General features: G+C 36.4%; 1 protein-coding gene across 10 annotated transcripts in view; it reads right to left on the reverse strand.

Annotated features, from left to right (window-relative positions):
• Positions 1-1186: 1186 nt before the first annotated feature.
• Positions 1187-18191, reverse strand: part of FGFR2 (fibroblast growth factor receptor 2) — a 115673-nt gene continuing 98668 nt past the window's right edge. For 8 of the 10 annotated variants that reach the window (XM_072624335.1, XM_072624314.1, XM_072624308.1 and 5 more), the window contains 7 exons: positions 15705-15815; positions 14902-15092; positions 10077-10199; positions 7906-7976; positions 6057-6194; positions 4333-4438; positions 1529-1836 (listed from right to left, as the gene is read on the reverse strand). In XM_072624335.1, the coding sequence (XP_072480436.1) occupies positions 1672-1836; positions 4333-4438; positions 6057-6194; positions 7906-7976; positions 10077-10199; positions 14902-15092; positions 15705-15815 (905 nt within the window). In that variant the 3' untranslated portion in view covers positions 1529-1671. Of the gene's footprint in view, positions 1837-4332; positions 4439-6056; positions 6195-7905; positions 7977-10076; positions 10200-14901; positions 15093-15704; positions 15816-18191 lie in introns of all 10 variants that reach the window. The other 2 variants (XM_072624321.1, XM_072624328.1) reach the window with 2 other exon arrangements.

Below are 18191 nucleotides of genomic sequence, written 5' to 3' on the forward strand. Positions count from 1 at the left end.
CTGCCTCTACTCTTCTGTCTCTCCTAGGAAAGTCATCATCATCAACATGGAGGCCAATACCGCCAAAGAGAGCAAACCATTTGGTAAGACACAAGAATTAAAAAAATATGCTGCGTGACGTTTATTTTGTCATGTTAACATTAATATCTGTAGAAACATTTTATTGTCAGTACAAAAGTTAACAATTTAATACTTTCTCCAATTTCTTAATACGTAAAATCAGTGTAATCTGCATTCATACCGCATGGCTATAACAAAGTGAGTGGGTGTTTTGAAAGCAAAACACAATACTTTAATATAAAATGATTAATACAGTGATCTTTCCTCTGACATCAGTACTAGGCCTGATCTTTGGGTGAGGTCCTGTTGGAGATAGGGTAAAGCAATCCCTTAAAAAGATGGTAGTATTCTTCAATCATCAGCAGAATAGCTTTGCATTTTAATTTTCATTTGTAATATTTGAAGATCCTAAAAGGCTTTTTTTAAGGCCAAAGAATCTGGAACCTATTATCAGAACTCACTGAAGGGAATACTAGCTAATCTGATTAATGTGCAACTTGGGGGCAGAAGCCCAGCTGCCGAGAGAGAAGTACATTCTGCTATCATTACAAGTCAGCTCCATCCTCTAGGAATGGATTAAGGCATCTTCTTAAGAGAACGATGGTACTCTTTGTCCTGGGAAGGACAATGAAATGTTACGTAGGTTCCAATGATAGATAGCAAGGATACAAAAAAATATAATACCTTCTTATTAAAGGATTCTTTTAATATGGACATTTTGGGTTGGATAAGAATAATCATCTGACACTATAGTTTAAACACAAATAAATCAAAGCTTAATTCCCCCAAATTAGTTATATCATGTAAATATTTTTTTCCAAAGGATCTGATAGCTAGTAAAGTCTGAGCAATATGTCAACTAGTTCTCTGTGCTGCCTGCATAGAAATGTCACTTAAATTACAAAAAAAAAAAATAAAAGATTAATTGTTTTGTACATTACCAATTAGTTAATAAATTAATGTTATACCATTTTCCCTGAAAGCAAAGTCTTTTTCCACCTCCGCTGGGTGAAAATTAAGAAATTCTGTGTAGAACAGCATTTATCAAATAGCTGTTAAAAAAAAAAAAGAGACTAATTTTCTAGGTGCATTGGGACATCCATTTTTAAATCAATACAAAAAATAATTCATTGTAAATATATAATATATATATATTTATACATACTTTGAATATATTTACATACATCCAGCACTATATACCGCATTTGTGCTCTGTAAGTGTGTGCTGACATATATTTTCTCCAAATATTACAAAATAAACAAGGAAGGCAGAACTTGGGTTTGCCTTAAGTCCAAATAGTCCGTTGCCAGTAAATTTCCAGTTGCTGCTTCCAGCAGGCCAGAAAGTTGATGTGGTGTGCTAGCCGGTGCTGTCCACTCCTCATACACATTCATCTTTTCCTGGTGAAGGTTAAGAGCTTCAAAATGGATAAATCCTTACACGTGTCCCGACCATTTTTTTCTCCAAGTATTATTTATTCCTTATCATTCATATATACAAGCCGAAACAACACATTCCTGGAGAAAATTTCTCCCTGCTCATTGTAGGTAGGTTGGTGTTCAAGATTCCCAAGCGTCCTTCTCTTTGAAGAAGGAAGAACTCTACTTTTTTCATGTTTTAACAGTGCCATTTATGTGTTGATACTTGGGAAGGCATGGTTCATAAGGCATTGGATCTGGAGAAAACACAGAGTCATCTCCTGAAGAACACGAGCTTCTGGTATCAGGATAACTGGGTGAATACTGTTCCAGAGGTCCGCTCAGGTCCAAGTATTCCTAAAAAATAGCAAGGAAGGCACTAAATGTTGAACTACTGATTTCCAGTTGTGGTGGAGAAGGATTTCTGGACCAGAATCAGGTAGTGTCACCATGAAACATGGAGGTATTTTTAGTATACAGTATATATTAGCACATATTATATAACAAACAATATATTCTGTTTATATAATTTATATATTATACTTATATTAAAATATTATAGTAATATGTATTATATATTAGTATATTTAATGTATATTAAAGAATTTATTCTATAGTAGTGACTTAATATGAAATTCATTACCTTCTGGCATGTTACATGAGGAAAATATAAATAAATATCAAAACAAATTTATAAATGATGAAACCATAATGAATTATTAAAGAGAATAATGGTGTTGTGTAGGTTATATTACTAAACTCTGAGGGATCAATGTTCTCTTGCAAAATATTCCTTTGTATAAACTATCAGACAGACTAGTGGAGTGAGAAGGGAAAAGAGACCATTGGTTTGGGCCTGCATGGCAATTCTTTTATTAAAACAGGGCAAGTAGCTTCTCTGGTTCAATGAAAAACAACCACCAGTGTAGCCAATAGCCAAAACCTGAGTTGCTATACCCACAAACCATGCTTGGGTGACATTACCCACACCCCTGTAAGTCATGGGGCTATTTCATGCACATTTATGTACTTGACTCTGCTGGGGAAGAAGCAGATTTTGCAAACAATAGCGTGGATACAAAGGACCACAACCTCAGCTTTATTAAGAAACTAGGCACAGAAGGTTGGTGATCATGCATTTAAAAAAAAAAAAAACCATAATTCATCAGAACAGTTGGCAAGAAAAAAAAACCCCCATCTGAAATGGTGGATGTGTCGGTTCCAACAGCATCAGCATTAACCGCACAACTGGAAACAAACACACCCACCACATCAAAAGGGAACTTTTCGCTTACAATGATAAAAATGAAATTTCGTCCTAAATGGAACCATTTTTCTCTAGCATATGGTAATGATTTCCAGAAGGAGAGATACTTCAGGGTTTTTTTTATATTCCTTTAGTCAATATCTGCTTTTTATTTTAGAATATTAAATTTTAGTTTTGAAATGAATGGAACTACTTATAATGCAAATAAATAAACTAAGAATAAGGACAGTGGTTGGTTCATTCAAGTATCTCTTTAGCACCTCTCTTGTTTTCCTAAAGCAGCCATAACTTTCTAGATCTGATATTAAAGGGAAGTATATCTGTAGATTCCAAGTCTAGGGATAAGGAACTAGACTCAACAATCTTGGCAGCAGAATAAAGTCCTTTTTTTTTTTAGGACGTTCCTTCCCTTTCAACTTGTGATGGTCAGCTGTACTTATTTAAATGTAGTTGCTCCCTTTATCCAACCACAAGGCATGACCTGACCCACCAGCTAAACTGGCTGCTTTGAGATTTAATACTGCCATATTTAATTATTTTTTTAAACCACACTCAAAATATTTTCTAAATCAGACACTAGAAAGACTCCTTTTCCTTCTTAAAAGATCAGGTATCCAACTTTAAGAGTGATTTTTAAAAGGCTGGTGTTGAGTCCCTACTTTAAGGAATTTTATGACTATATCTTTAACTAAATTAAGCACTTTAGATCTGGAATAGTTTATGGAGGATTCTCTTATTAAACATTTCAAACTCAACTCACAGTTTTCTCTATAGGGAAAAGATAAAGTTAAGAGGTTTACAAACTTTTTGATCAGGCCATGGCTTTTTTTTTGTTTATGAGGTTTCACACATTAGATAAGCATCACCACCACCTACGTCATCATCTTTCCCACCCTCCATCTCATTTTCGTGTTTACCATGGTGTGTCTAAAATTGTTGGAATTTGCTGGGGGTAAATTTAGGCAGCGAGGGACATTAAAATGCTTCTTTTGTTGGTCTAAAAAATATTTAGCAAATGACATAATTTATTGGGGATTTTTTTTTTTTTGCTTTTCTTTTATAGAAGCTACTCATTCTTACCCCAAAGAGGAATTATGTCTTTTACTCTAATGGTAATGATCAGCAGAAAACAATAATTAATTGACCAAAAACATTCAGGTTAACCTGAAATTCACTATATGTTCTTCCTTTATAAAACAGAATTCAATTTGTACCTTAATTCCAGCTCCTTCCACACATGAAATTAGTGCAAAAATTGTACACTGATTCCCCTTCCCCTCTCCCACCCAGAAAAGCACAAAAATATCCACAAACAAACACATTTTTGTGAATGCTGTGATACTAAAAGCATGTGAAGTCCGCTCTCAGTGTTCGAGTTTGTTTTTGGTTTAATGAATCACAACCCAAGTAAGGCAAGTCCAAGAAAAATCATGATTTGATTAAAACACATAGTTTAACTCTGTCTGACCCCAGCAGGAAAAATGATGAACTCTACTATAAAACCAGACTGTAGAGTTTTGTAATTTAAAGAATTATATTCATTCCCTGATTCATAAATGATGAGCTTCTCTTTGGAGGCAACTTACCTCATTAGTTGTAAGAGTGAGAATTCGGTCCAAGTCTTCCACCAACTGTTTAAATGTTGGTCTTTGAGAAGGTACTGCATGCCAACAATCCCGCATCATCATATACCTGAAAAACATTCAATTTCCTCAATAAATTAATTTTTTGCTAGTATGTACGACACCAGAGCATCCTATTTTTAAGTAAACTCAATCAGCCTTTTCCAAACCGCTTAGCAGTTCTTTATTTAATAAAATAATTCACTCTTAGGTTATTCTGAAAAGTGATGAGTAAAAAAATAATTTATACAAAACTTTTTAAGAACATTTATTGCATCAAAGAAGGTACATCTATCTTTTTAAACAAAATTATTTATTTGAATGAATAAAGCATTTACTATGTGCCAGTGCTTAACATAGTGTTTGATACATACATACTAAGCACTTAAAAATGTTTGTTGTTTGACTGCAATCCCTGTGCAAAGCACTAAGGATATAAGTAGAAATTATGAACTAATTCCTTCATAGTCAAATTTTAGGTGAAGTAATGTCACAAGGGGTAGATAATTCCATAGGACCACTGTCATTAAAAATAAGTAGGTTAACCTCATCTTCTTGAGAAGATAGTCTGTATTCTACATTGACATCTATGAAGCCATCTTGTATAAAGATCTTGTGAATTAGAGTCATTCCTATTTGATCATTCATGGATTAATTCTCTGAGGCCTAGATGCATGGGCCTTATTATGATTATGGTGTTAACATATCTATTATGCTGAAAAGAACGGTGAAAAGATACTACAAACAATATCTTTATATAATATAGCTATCCATTAAAAGTCTGCCATACACTGAAAAGGATTCACAAGATTAATTGTATGAAGTCCTGATGAAACAGCACACAATAGAGACTATAGTCTCTTGTGCAATCACTTGGGTATTATAGCATCATGTTTATTCTTAGTTAATCCTTTGCCTTGGTTATTTTATGCCTCTATGTTTAGGAGACTCATTCTTTCCAAAGAGAGATCATGTTGCACAGAAGGCATGCATATCACTAATGATTCTCTTAGTCTGTATTTAAGTAAAGTATACATTGAAAGCAGTTCTAATGACCTGGTAATTATGTTTGATCTTCTAAAGATAGAATACATAATTTATTTTTATCTTTGGGCCAAGCTATTGTCAATCAGATATTGATCCATTCACCTTATAGGAAAGGCTGCGTGCACTAACCAGTGATATCAACATGTACGAGTGTTCAATGGGCTTATGAAGGATCTGCTCTCCATTAGCTGGGCAAGCCCATACACAACTCAGGAGCAAGGAAGTTCATCTTGGGAACCCAAGGGGACAGGAGCCATGACTTTCTGTCTAGCACATAAGGACATCTTAGAAATATTCTGACAACAGAAAAATGTACTGGTGATAACTGAGTGAGAAGACAGAATACTAGGAGAATGAAGTCCTTTGAAAGGAAACAAAGCTTGTAGCATGATGTAAAGACAACAGGTCCAAGTCTTATTCCGTACTAAGGATGATGTCTCTTTCTTCTGTGAGCAAGTAATGGTTGTCAGTATAATCATAAATTTTGGTTCTGGGACTGAGCCCAGAAAACTTCAGCAATTATTCTTTCTTATAGTATGTTTAGATAATCAAGTGGCTTATGAAACTTCAATAAATCAGAACATGCCATTTGAGTGTGATGAAATTGTGGCACCACCCCCAGAGTATACAATGGTCCTTACAGCTCATTGGTGCAGTTGGCTGGTTTGTCCATCCTGTGGCCTTCTTTAAGCAGCTTAAAGAGTTCTTCCACTGGGATTCCTGGATAGGGTGATCCCCCTAAAGTGAAGATCTCCCACATTAACACCCCAAATGACCAGCTGCAGAAAAAGGAGAAAGTAAAGTATGAACAGATTGGTATAATATAGTCAAAGAAACTTAAACATGGTCCATTTTTTAATAAATACACATTTTTATTTAAATAAATAAAATTATAAAAAATAATTTGAAATAAAGACACAGCCCTTTCTTGCATTTGAAAAACAAGTGAATAGATTTTGCAGGCAATTAATCTTCACACACTCTTTTATTTCTGTAATGAGAATGGCCCAGTATTTATACAGACACAAATGATGACACATGGGTGTTCTGATGGAATTTTCCTCTGAGTATTCAAACCAATTTAAACAAAGAAACACCATCAATTAATTTTTTTGTGGATAGAGTTACCAGTTTGAGGGGCTAAACCCTCTTTATCTTCAAAGCCCTTTTTCTGTGTTCAGCTTAATTCTTCAATCTCCCCACATGACTGACCACAAGGGTAGTTCTGTACCAGTAGAGGCAGATGACAGAATGGGGCCAGCTAACTAATTCTTGTAGAGAGCCCTGTGAGTTAACATTATCCCCATTTGACAGGTGGAGAATCTGAGGCCCAGAGGTTACGTGACTTGCAAAGGTCACAGAGAGAGTTAGCATAGAGCCTGGATTAGAAGTTAAGAATTCAGCGCCTCCAGTTCGCTTACTCAGAGGATGACCCCACATGTCAGGAGAGTTTCACAAAAGAAAAATAAAGTTTTAAAAGTATTACAAGGCAAAATGCCCATGTTCATATTAGGAGTCTCTAAGGTTACCATTTGGGCTTTCTACACCTAGATCGGCACAGTCACCCCTGCTACAAGCAAGTGAAGCAGAAAAACCTGCATTTCCAATATGATTCAGAAAAAAAAAAAAGAATTCGTGATTGAAATGACCCAGTGAATTACAGCTATGAAATCCTGGTCATTTATGCTGACAGTTTAGTATAGAGAAGTAAAGCTGGCTGATTACATTTCAGAAAAAGAAATGGCAGAGTTGATTTTAACAGAAAGCCAGGAATATTTTCCAAATTTCCAAATCCAAATTCTGTAAATCATGTGAGTGCTGACTCTTTAAACACACACACACACACACACACACACACACACACACACACACACACACACACACACACACTCTCTCTCTCTCTCTCTCTCTCCTCTTAGTAGAATGCTGACTTTTCCATAGAATCTTCATTGCCATCCTGGATGGCATTTTATCAGAGATGTTAAGATTATATACCGGGAAACCTTTTCACAGAATAAATATAGGAGGCAGGGCTTTTGGAAGCCGTATAAGCTAACTCCATCTCACATAAATCTGCCTTGTTTTTAACAAGGCAGAAAAAGATTAATTAAAGAAAGCTGAAGTGGAATGGGAAAAGTTTCAGGATTATTTTTTTAAGGAAGTTAAGTATATGCCAAGAGTCTGGCAAATTAGATAGGTGCTTTGTCGCTGCACATCCGTAAATAAGTTCAAGGGGGGGAAACTTCCGTACTGACAGAAGGAGGTTAGCATTTTCCACCTTTCATGTGCTTTGAAGCCAGGCAGATTAGTAACAGAGCATTGGTTACCAGTCTACCATAAAATCCTTACTTTCTAAGGCTGACTTCTCCTGCACCTTCTATTAATGTGTGAAATGCAGCAAACACTTAAAGATGAGGATAGCTGAAGAATGTTCAATATTCTCAAATCTCAGCAAGGAGAAGAAATAGAAGGGAAGGTAACCTTACTTACACGTCACTTTGATGTGTGTACACCCTATCAAAAAGAGCCTCTGGAGCCATCCATTTGACAGGAAGTCGTCCCTACAGATATTGGAGGGAAAAAAATAAGAAGTCACATTAAAAATACCCTAAGCTGTGTCTACCTAGACGCATCCTGTTTGGTTTCTAAGAAATACATTTTGATGTTGCCCATCTGTTACATGAAGGAGTAGAAATCACCACCAGTGAGGATTACAATGCAGATATGGGCTTGTTAAATGTTTCACCACAGTTTTAGAGTCATAGACAGATAACCTCTTAAAAAGACTTATTTCTCAGTTCAAACAAGGAGTCATTGTGTGTATATCTCATTTTCCTTTATTGTTATAACCAAGAAGCAAAAATGAACACAGAAAATTTTGTGTCCTTCATCTTTCTTCTAAGGAGCCTCCTTCTTGATGGATGAGGACTCAGGATAGTAGCTCCAGAGCTAGAAAGGCATCAGAGACCACCTAGGACAACCCTCTTATTTTAAAAGGAGGCTTAGGTGACTTGCCCAACATCACACAAATTGTAAACATCAGAGGCAGGATTTTAACCCAGCTTTTTCTTTCCACGATAACATTTTCATTGTTGTTGAGTCATTTCAGTCATGTCTGAGTCTTTGTGACCTCACTTGAGGTTTTCTTGGCAAAGATTCTGGAGTGGTTTGCCATTTTCTTCTCTAGCTCTTTTGACAGATGAGGAAATTGAAACAAGCCGGGTTAAGTGACTTGCCCAGGGTGACACAGCTAGTAAGTATCTGAGGCCAGATCTAAACTCAGGTCTTCCTGACTTCAGTCCTGACACTCTGTGTGCTACTTAGCTGCCCCCAATATACCATATTGCCTCTCTATAAGAGCTCACATGGAAAGATCAACTACAATAAAATGCTTGCCATTAATTTAGGTAATTGGACCAGTTCTGGGATTTCACTGTAGATAGTAAAATTCTGAATGAGGAAGTTCCTTCAAGCAATGAAAGGTAGCACTGTTTATCCAACCAGTATTAGAGAGTTGCTAAGTGACTTTTCCAAGATCACATAGACAGTATAGGTCAGGAGTAGGATTTTAATCCAGATCTTTCAGGATCCAAGGCCAGTTTCCTTTTTATTACATCAATGGTGTCAAACCCAAACAGAAACAGATCACTGTGACATTGAAAACCACAAATTAACATTACTTGTGTTGAATTGCATTTTTATTTATTTTGTTAAACATTTATCAATTATATTTTGATCTGGTTGAGCAGCACTAGGGAGTTTGGGGGGCCATAGTTTGATACCTCTGCTCTAGGTCATGGCTACCTCATCAGCAGCTTCTAATATGAAGTAACTATGACCAATTCCAATCTTCAACCAGTCTTCCCCTTTTTAAAAAATGTAGGAAGGAGAATAAAAGATATTATGGAAAGGGGATATAGGTAAAGATGAAAGGAAGATAGCAGGAGAGCATCCCCATCAGAGAGTCCCTTTGGAACGTGCTAGTGCCATGGGAAACCCCTGACTTCTGCAGCAGCTGATTGTACTTCCCTTTACCCTAACTAAGGCAACCACCAACAGGCCTATACTTAGTGATGAGAAGGGATGTGGTAAGAAATTAGTGGAATGAGTGCTCAGAGACTGGTTGAGGATAAGAAAGGTGGTATAGTTCTAGGACCCCAAATCTCTTCCTTTACATTGGCATCATGGCATGTGGTATTAAAGGGTATCTGTGCTGGTCTAGTATCATGACATACTGCTCCAGTATCCACTCAAAGTAGAAGTAAGTGACAATATGGTGCTGAATTTATCCTCAAAACATATATAACAGCTGAATTTATTCTTGATTTCCTGTTCCTAATGAAGATTATTCAGCAGTAAGCACAGTCAAATGCAACAAATCTGAAGAAAGAGGGACTGTGAAAAGAAAACTAAGCTAGAGTTGGAAAAGACATGAGAGAGCATTTGGTCCAACTTTGTTGTTTTGTGCATGAGTTCCCTAAGGCCTAGGGAAGTTATGACTTGCCTATGATAGTAAACTATCAGAACCGAGATCCTCTGACTGCATAGCCAATGTACCAACCCTGAAGAAAGAGCTCACTAAGGTTCATTACAGTTTTTAAATTCTGTAATCTATTATCTAAAAGATACTGTCCCTTGGATCATAATTGCCATCTACTTACATTTGTGGTCTTTTTATAGTAATCTATGTTGTTGATATCTCTGGCCAGCCCAAAATCTGCTATTTTCATCACATTATTTTCTGTCACCAAAACATTTCTGGCTGCTAAGTCTCGGTGAATGCACTGAAAAGATATAAAGAGAAATCATGTAAAGCAAGCTGTTTCACAACAGTGAGAAATTTTCATGTTTTACATCGCAAAAAATGGGAAGTGATTTTCTCTCCAGTCAAAGATGTTATCACTACCTGATTTATCTTTTTTAATGGTTTATTGTTCTTTTTTATCATTACTTCCCAATCATAGCAGGGGGAGGAAGAATGCAGAGAAACTCCCTCACCAAATAAGAAATATAATTAAGCACATATACCAGATATAGTGAATATTCTGCCCTGGTTGTCCCAACTTCTTTTATTTTTTTAATCAATTTTGTCTTTTATGATCTTTTGTCCTTTATTTGCTTAACTAGCTATAGTTGTAAAAGGTACCTCCCCTTAGTCACAACAACAGAATAATATATATATAAGCCAAGTATCTATTTTGATCTTATTGAGGTATAGGGTATAAGATGATTTTCTAAATAGGCAGCTAGGTAGTGCAGTGGTTAGAGTGTGGTACTTGAAATCAGGATAACCTGAGTTCAAATTACTCCTGAGACACCTTCTAGTTGTATGACCTTGAACAAGTTATTTAACCTTTCTTGGCTTCCATTTCCTCCTCTCTAAACTAGGGATAATAATAGCATCTATCTCATAGATTAGTTGTAAGGCTCAAATGGGATAATACGTACAATGATTAGCAAACCTTAAAGTGCTATGTAATGCTAGCTTCTATTAAGAAATCATTATTATCTAATTTATATCAACCTACTTTCCAGTTTCCTCAGCAGTTTTTATCAAAAAGAGTTTTTTTAATAATGTATATTCTTACATTTATTAAGTACTGGACTACCATTTTCACTTGCTTCTATTACTTACTGAATTTGTTTCCCTGGTCTACTAAACCTTTTTGCAACCAGTACAAAATACTTTTGATAACTATCATTTTATATGATAATTTGAAATCTGGTAATTCAGCCCCCCTTCATTCTTGTTTTTTCTCATTTCCCTTGAGATTCCAAAGTGTTCTTCCAAATGAATAGCTATCATGTTGTCTAATTCTAGAAAATATGGTCTTCAGAAGTTGATCTAATAATACTAAATCTACAAATTCATTCACATGTTCTTATCATTTTCATTACTTTGGCACAGCCTAACCATAAGCAGTGAATATCTGTCCAATTACTTAAGTCTTTATTTCTTTGAAGAGTAGTTTGCAGTTTTATATAAACCTTTTATGAGTGTTAGTAGATCAACTCCCAAATATTTCATGTATTCTGTTATTATTTTGAATGGAGTTTCTCTTATCTATTCTTATTAGTTTTCTAAAAACTGACTTAATGGCTTTTTTTTCTTCTTTAAAAATGATTGATATCTTCATTTTTATACCATCTTCATTTTCCAAAAACTCCCTTTCCCCTCCACCACACAGGGCTGATTCTACAGCTTCATCAAAGTCAGGTTATTACTGCTATTTTCCCCGCTTCAAAGTGGATAGAATAGTTATTTTATGATTTTATAAATATTTTTGGCACATTACTGATACTCAAACCACTGTCTTAGTAATCACTGGAAATAAAAATTGCTGTCTACAATTTTATCCTAATAGTGTTAAACATTATTACAAATGGGCACCACCTTCCATAAAAAGCCTTTTCTGGTTGCCATGGCTGCCAGTGACCTCCTCAAACTAACTTTTATTTAACTGCCTTGAATTTATATATATATTCTCCTTTTACTTATTTTGTGTATATTTACATACACAGACACATATATACACACATACAAATTCTTATTTTCCCTTATAAAATGCAATCTTCTTGATAGGAGTGATTGGTTCTTTCTTGCTATTTGCATCCTAAGCATCTAACAGAGTGCCTGGCACACAGTAGATACTTAATAAACATCTGTTTGTTGACTGGTTGATTAACTAATTAAATAAAACTATTGCATGTCCTAGGTTATAGGACAGCCATCTCAAAGAATCCTTAATCTATTCCATGCAAGTTAAGGAAAGCTACTTTTCCATGGGCCATTCCACGCTATAATTTTATTATTTTTACTTTCCTAATTATTCTTCATTTTCACATACTTCTATCCATCTTGATGTAGGTTTAGATCAGAAAGTAGGAAAATAGAAAAAATAACTAATGACATACATTTCTGGCTAGACTGGGAGCTAGAACTCTGAGACATTCTTGAGAACCCTATTACTATGTTGTCAGCTTGGGTTAAAATTGGTTAATTATTACTAGGTTTCAATGCTTCTGTAAACTGAATCTCCATTCCTTGGGCCAAACTTTCACAGTGGTGTATCTTCCTACAGATGAGACATTTGTTTGCATCTGGAAAGAAGGCCACGCGGAAGAACATGGTGCCTTGCTTAACACTGACTAACCATTAGGCAGGGGTTCTTTGGACTTCTCTGCAGGCTCTGTTGTTTTGAACACACAAGTGGAGTGATAGCTCTTCAGACTAATAGAACATAAGTTTGATACTAAGAATCTAAAACAAAACTCCTTCCCTTCCTAGAGATTTCTCTTATTCCCCTGAGAAAGTCAAAGCTGTCAACCACAAATAGTTACTGGGGGAGTTGGGTGGTTTTTATTTTCTCTTCTGTAGTGAGTGAAAGCCAAAAGGATGCAAAGGGCAAAGAGCATGCTATAAACCTCCAGGGGTCAACAGGGAAGCTATACATGAAGGATGCTTAGGGCTTCATCAAAAAGAAACTCAACCACTTTGTGAAACCGGCCTAAAAACAGCATGACTTTGGCAAAAAGATCTAAGGCTTGGATATTTATTTTTCTATTCAAAACCAGCCAACAATCATACTGTACAACTACTTTGTATACTTTTATTTCCTTTCTAGAACCTTAAAATGATCCATACTGTTACTGACAGGAATTCCAGTTCATTCTTGGGGTAATCTTTGGGCCCAATTTGCACCACAACAGTCCCCTCAAGTCATCATACCCTTGAACTACCTGCACTCCCCTCTCTCCAACAGATCCAGAATTCTTCCTTTCCATTCCAGCACAATAGTTATCACCTAAAGTAATCATTACAATCTTTCTCTGTCACTCATTTCCAGTCCTGTCCCTGGATAGCTTATCTTCAGAGCCATAGTTTCAAGCTATGTGCTAGTTTAACATTAATTTGTACCTTCTGTTTTAGTCTCTTCTTTGGTAAAACTGGTACGACTGTGTACATCCCCAAGAACATACATACTTCACAAGATGGAGAGAGAAATAGGGGAACACTTGGGAGACAAAGTTTCATACGAATAACTCAGACTTGGCAGGAGCCAGGGATCACATGCTCTGAAGCATAATTAGAAGCAACATCAATGCAAAAGTTTCCCTTATCTCATTTTGATGCAAGAGAGATGCTGGTGACAACTCCCCTCAAAGTTTCCTGCATGGCCCCACCTCCCCCATTTCTTCTGTCTACTAAGCACCAAGGAAAAACGTCATCCAGCCACGATTTGAACAGTATATTAATTAATTTAAACAAGTAGTTCATAAGTATTTGCTATATGCAAACCTAGACTACTAGACAAAGTGAACAAAGGCATCCAACCTATAATCTTACAACTGTGCCTTTGAATAAGCCAATCAAGGAAAACAGATAAATACTAAAGCTCTCTCAACACTAAGCCATATTCCTACTAAGTCCACAAGAGCTCCAACATTCTAGAGAATGTTGCTAACACTGCACCCCTTTACCTCCCCCTGCATTGGGAAAACTAAAGTGACCCAAAATGGTACATGTCTTTCTATAGACAAATCAGCCAGGCCTGATAAAATATATTAGAACCTGCCTCTCCAGTTGCATTGGGAATGACTTAAAATGCTCATAATTTCACAGTCACAATCATGGCTATAATTTATATAAGTAAGACTCTGGCAACATCTAACTTTAAAGGGTCATACAATTTCAGTTCATTATCATGAATGATAATACAAATAATGATACTTAATGTTTTTTTTTCTTGAATTGGAGTTATACTCAGAGACAGAAATGAGTTTCCTAGAATATTTAGTACCACTAAAATGCTCAGTTGTCCTCCAAGGTCCCTAAAACCCTGAATCCAACACTCAAAGACTGTGTCGAAAAATTTCTCTAACAAAATATTTCTCAAATACTCAAGAGAGCTGAGGTTTCTTCAGCAGAGGGAATTTCCTTTACCAAAGATTAGATTGCAGACTTTGGAGATAAGTCCTAGGGAGTTGTCTGAAACTCAGAGAGGTTAAATGATTTGGCCAGGGCACACAGCTGATAGTGTTGGAGGCAGTATCTGAACCCACATCCTTCTGTGGATGAGCTTGGAACTATCCACTATATCAGGTTACCTCTGACAGCAAGATGCACAGAAGCAAAATAAACATCCAGAGAAGGAAATACATTGAAACAACATCAGTCTCCCCAAATTTTATAAAGTGAAGGATTCAATCAGAATTCTGTCTCTATTTTTTAAGCTAACTTTATTTTCAACAAGCTTTAATTACTCCTAATTATGATACTAGAGTGGTACTTTACTTTTGCAAGACAGACTTTGTTTTTAATTCTTTCATTAATATACACTAATACGAGTAATGCTTTGAAAAATCTTCCAAGTAGTAAAAGACAAGAAAGAATCTGATACAGAAAATGTGGTCTTTCAATTAGCCTGTTTTCTTCAAAGACATTTTAGCTTGATTTCATCAAGTATTTAAAGGCAAATAACCTACTTTTTGTGATGCTAAGTATTCCATGCCTCTTGCAAGTTGGTATGTGCAGGATACCAAGTCTTTGAAAGTCATCTGTTCTTCTGGTACTCGGTTAATGTCAAATGAATATTCCATCCCCGGGGGTCTCCGGGCTCGGAGGTATTCTCGTAGGTTTCCTTTGGAAGCATACTCAACTATCACATACAGTGGACCTGCAACATAAGAGAAACCAACGGTTAATGTTAAATAAATAGTTTTTCATAATGGTGCCCCAAAAGGCTTTTCAATGGATAAGAGTCTTCCAAATTTCACTCAGGAAAGGACATTATGTATTCTTCAATTCTTTTCCCTCCCAGATCTAATTGAGGGGACTATATGATTAGCAAAGACATCCATTCCAATTTCAATATGGCCTCCAAAAATTTTCTTAACCAAACTACAGTACCATACCTTGAAGTCTATCCCTTGTTATTTGGAAATTACACAGTCAAATATGGAAACTGCCTTTTAAAATGTAGGCTCCTGCGTACCGGCAACATCATATAATCTTACTGCCTAAAATGAAACTATACCACAGCCCACTCTTTTTATAGGGTGTCAAAGAATTTCAAATGTTCCAGAGTTCCCATGATCAGTCTTAAGAACCGTATTACAAATATTGAGTGCATTTTAAACCATAATACAGCATAACCATGTGTTATCTGATGATAAGTACAATGGTGTCAAGACCAATGTGGCTTAGTCAAGGAGTGCGTACGTGTGTGTGTGTGTGTGTGTGTGTGTGTGTGTGTGTGTGTGTGTGTGTGTGTGTGTGTAAAACTCACCATCCTGGGTACAGGCTCCAAGAAGATTTATGATATTTTTATGTTTTCCAATCATCTTCATCATCTCCATCTCTGATACTAGGTCAGAAAGATCTTTCTCAGTAGCATCATCTGGGAGAGATAAGGGAAGAAATACAAAGAAAAAATGATTTAAACATAAAAAATATTCATAAAAATCTATTTTAAAAAAAAAAAACAAAACACTTTACGTCCAGGATAGAAAGAATCTAAGTAGGAACAGAACATTTTTCAAAACACAATAAAGCTTCTTAGAACTTTAAATTCTTGCAGGTCCTAGCAAGTGTAAGACATTATTAGTGATGAAAGAATTACAGGCATACATTGTTTTAAGACAATCCAACATATAAAACCTGGATTTTACAAAGAAAATAATTGATTTTATGAACGGACTTCATGTAAAGGATTCCTTTAAATAGTGAAATTTCCTAATATGCTTGAAATATAATTTGATTTACATAAAATGTTTTACTTTCTGTCATGCAAAGTGAGGCACATCTGGTCTACAGACAGGGAACTGAGGATTCCTTTCTCCAACCAGCATCATGACTTTTAAAGGGATGTAATGTCCTTTGGGGTTCTAGAGCAAGGCAAGCCAAGCAGGCTCTTGGACCGATAACTTTCTAGGTCTTGAGGTAGGGGCGGGGATTGCGAGGGAGGACCTGTTTCCTTCCAGTCTCTTCCATGGCAGTTGCAGAAGAATGAAAATTGAAGCAAAAACCAAGCATAACATTTGGTCTCTGCAGATGCCTCAGCACAAATGACTACTGGGCTGCAGCATTGCCAAAGATTGTTGTCAGGTGATAGCAGTCAGGTTGATCCCTAGTAATCCTGCATTTAGGGCTCTGTTAGAAATGAGTGGGACAAAGACTATACATATGCATGCGAGAGAGGTCATACTGACATTGCCCTTGATCTAACCAACTGAGCAGTCTAGTGAAACCAAAGGACATTTACAAGGAGATTTTTTTTTCTTTTCTTGCATCAACATCAAAGATAAATACACTACGAAAACATATCCTTTACTAACTTACAGGCTGGTCATCCATTAGTCTGTCTCATTTTATATATACAAATACAAATATAAGCATGTGTGTATATACACAAATTATAAATTATATATTTATACACAATTACATAAATTGTACATAAATTATACATATATACACATACTACATTATATACATGACACACAAATACACTCACACATGCATACACACACACAGATATAATGAGAACCAGCATTACATAATGGGTAGAAAGCCAACAAGACCAGACTCCGTGGCCCCGGGCCATAACTTAACCTTGCAGTCCTCCACAACACTTTCTAAGACTACAAGCTTCACAGAGGGAACTAGTGTTCACTTTTTACCTTCTTACATGTAAAGTAAGGCACATCTATAGATAGGAAACTGAGAGTTTCTTAGTGTAACCAGAGTCACAGCCATGTTGGAATGTAGTCTTTCTTTGGGAGTTCACTTTGAAATGTCAAATAGAGAGCTCAAAGGGGAGATGAGGACTCTGGAGTTGTCTACATACATTTGGAGACATCACCAAATGAGAGACTTCTCTTTATGAGAAGAAGACCCAGGACTGAGCACTGGGGGACACCCACAGTCAGTGGACATGGCACAGATGAAGATCCAAAAAAGGAGACTGGGCAGATAAAGAGGTAAGAGGAAAACTAAGAGAGAACAAGTTCGTGAAAACCCAGAGAGAAGAGAATATCTGAGAAGAGGAAACCAAAGGTGTCAAATACTGTAAAAAAGTTATATAGGATAAAGATGAGAAAAGGCCATTATATTTAGCAATTGAGGCATTATCAGTAACTATGAAAAAAAGCAGTTTCATTTGAACGATGAAATTAGAAACTAGATTGGAGAAGATTTAGAAGAGAATGAGGAAAGGAAGTGAAGGTAGATAGTATCAATAACTTTTTTCACAATATTTAGTTGAGAAGGGAAGGAGAGATACAAGGCAACAGCTAGAGTAAACGGCAGGCAGAATAGGGGATTTTTTAAGGATAGAGGAGATATGGGCATGTTGTAGGCAGCAGGGAAAGTAGTAGATAAGGAGATTAAAAGAAGAATGTGGGTGTTACCGGGGGCAATCTGTAGGAAGACATAGTCAGGGAGGATGTTAGAAGCATGCAAGATAGGAAGAAGAAGGAGTTCTCTGGGGATGCTCCATTTTTTGAGTGAAATAGGAGACCAGAAAGTCCCCAGCTGAGAGGATGAAGAGAGAGGATGCCATGGTAGGCTTGAGGGGAGAAAAGAAGGTTTGGGACAACCACTGTGGTCAATAAAACAGAGGAGGTGTAGAAGGACTATCTTGAGAGGTTTGTCTTGGAGAGGTACAGAAGGGTTGTCTTGGTACAAGACCCAGCTGAGATTGGATCCCACAAGTGAGGAGCGGACCCAGTCAGCATGGCTTCCTCATTTCCTCCTGCTCCATTCAGCAGCATCTGAG

This window comes from Notamacropus eugenii, chromosome 1 (assembly GCF_028372415.1).
Source record: "Notamacropus eugenii isolate mMacEug1 chromosome 1, mMacEug1.pri_v2, whole genome shotgun sequence".
In the NCBI taxonomy this organism is placed as follows: Eukaryota; Metazoa; Chordata; class Mammalia; order Diprotodontia; family Macropodidae; genus Notamacropus; species Notamacropus eugenii.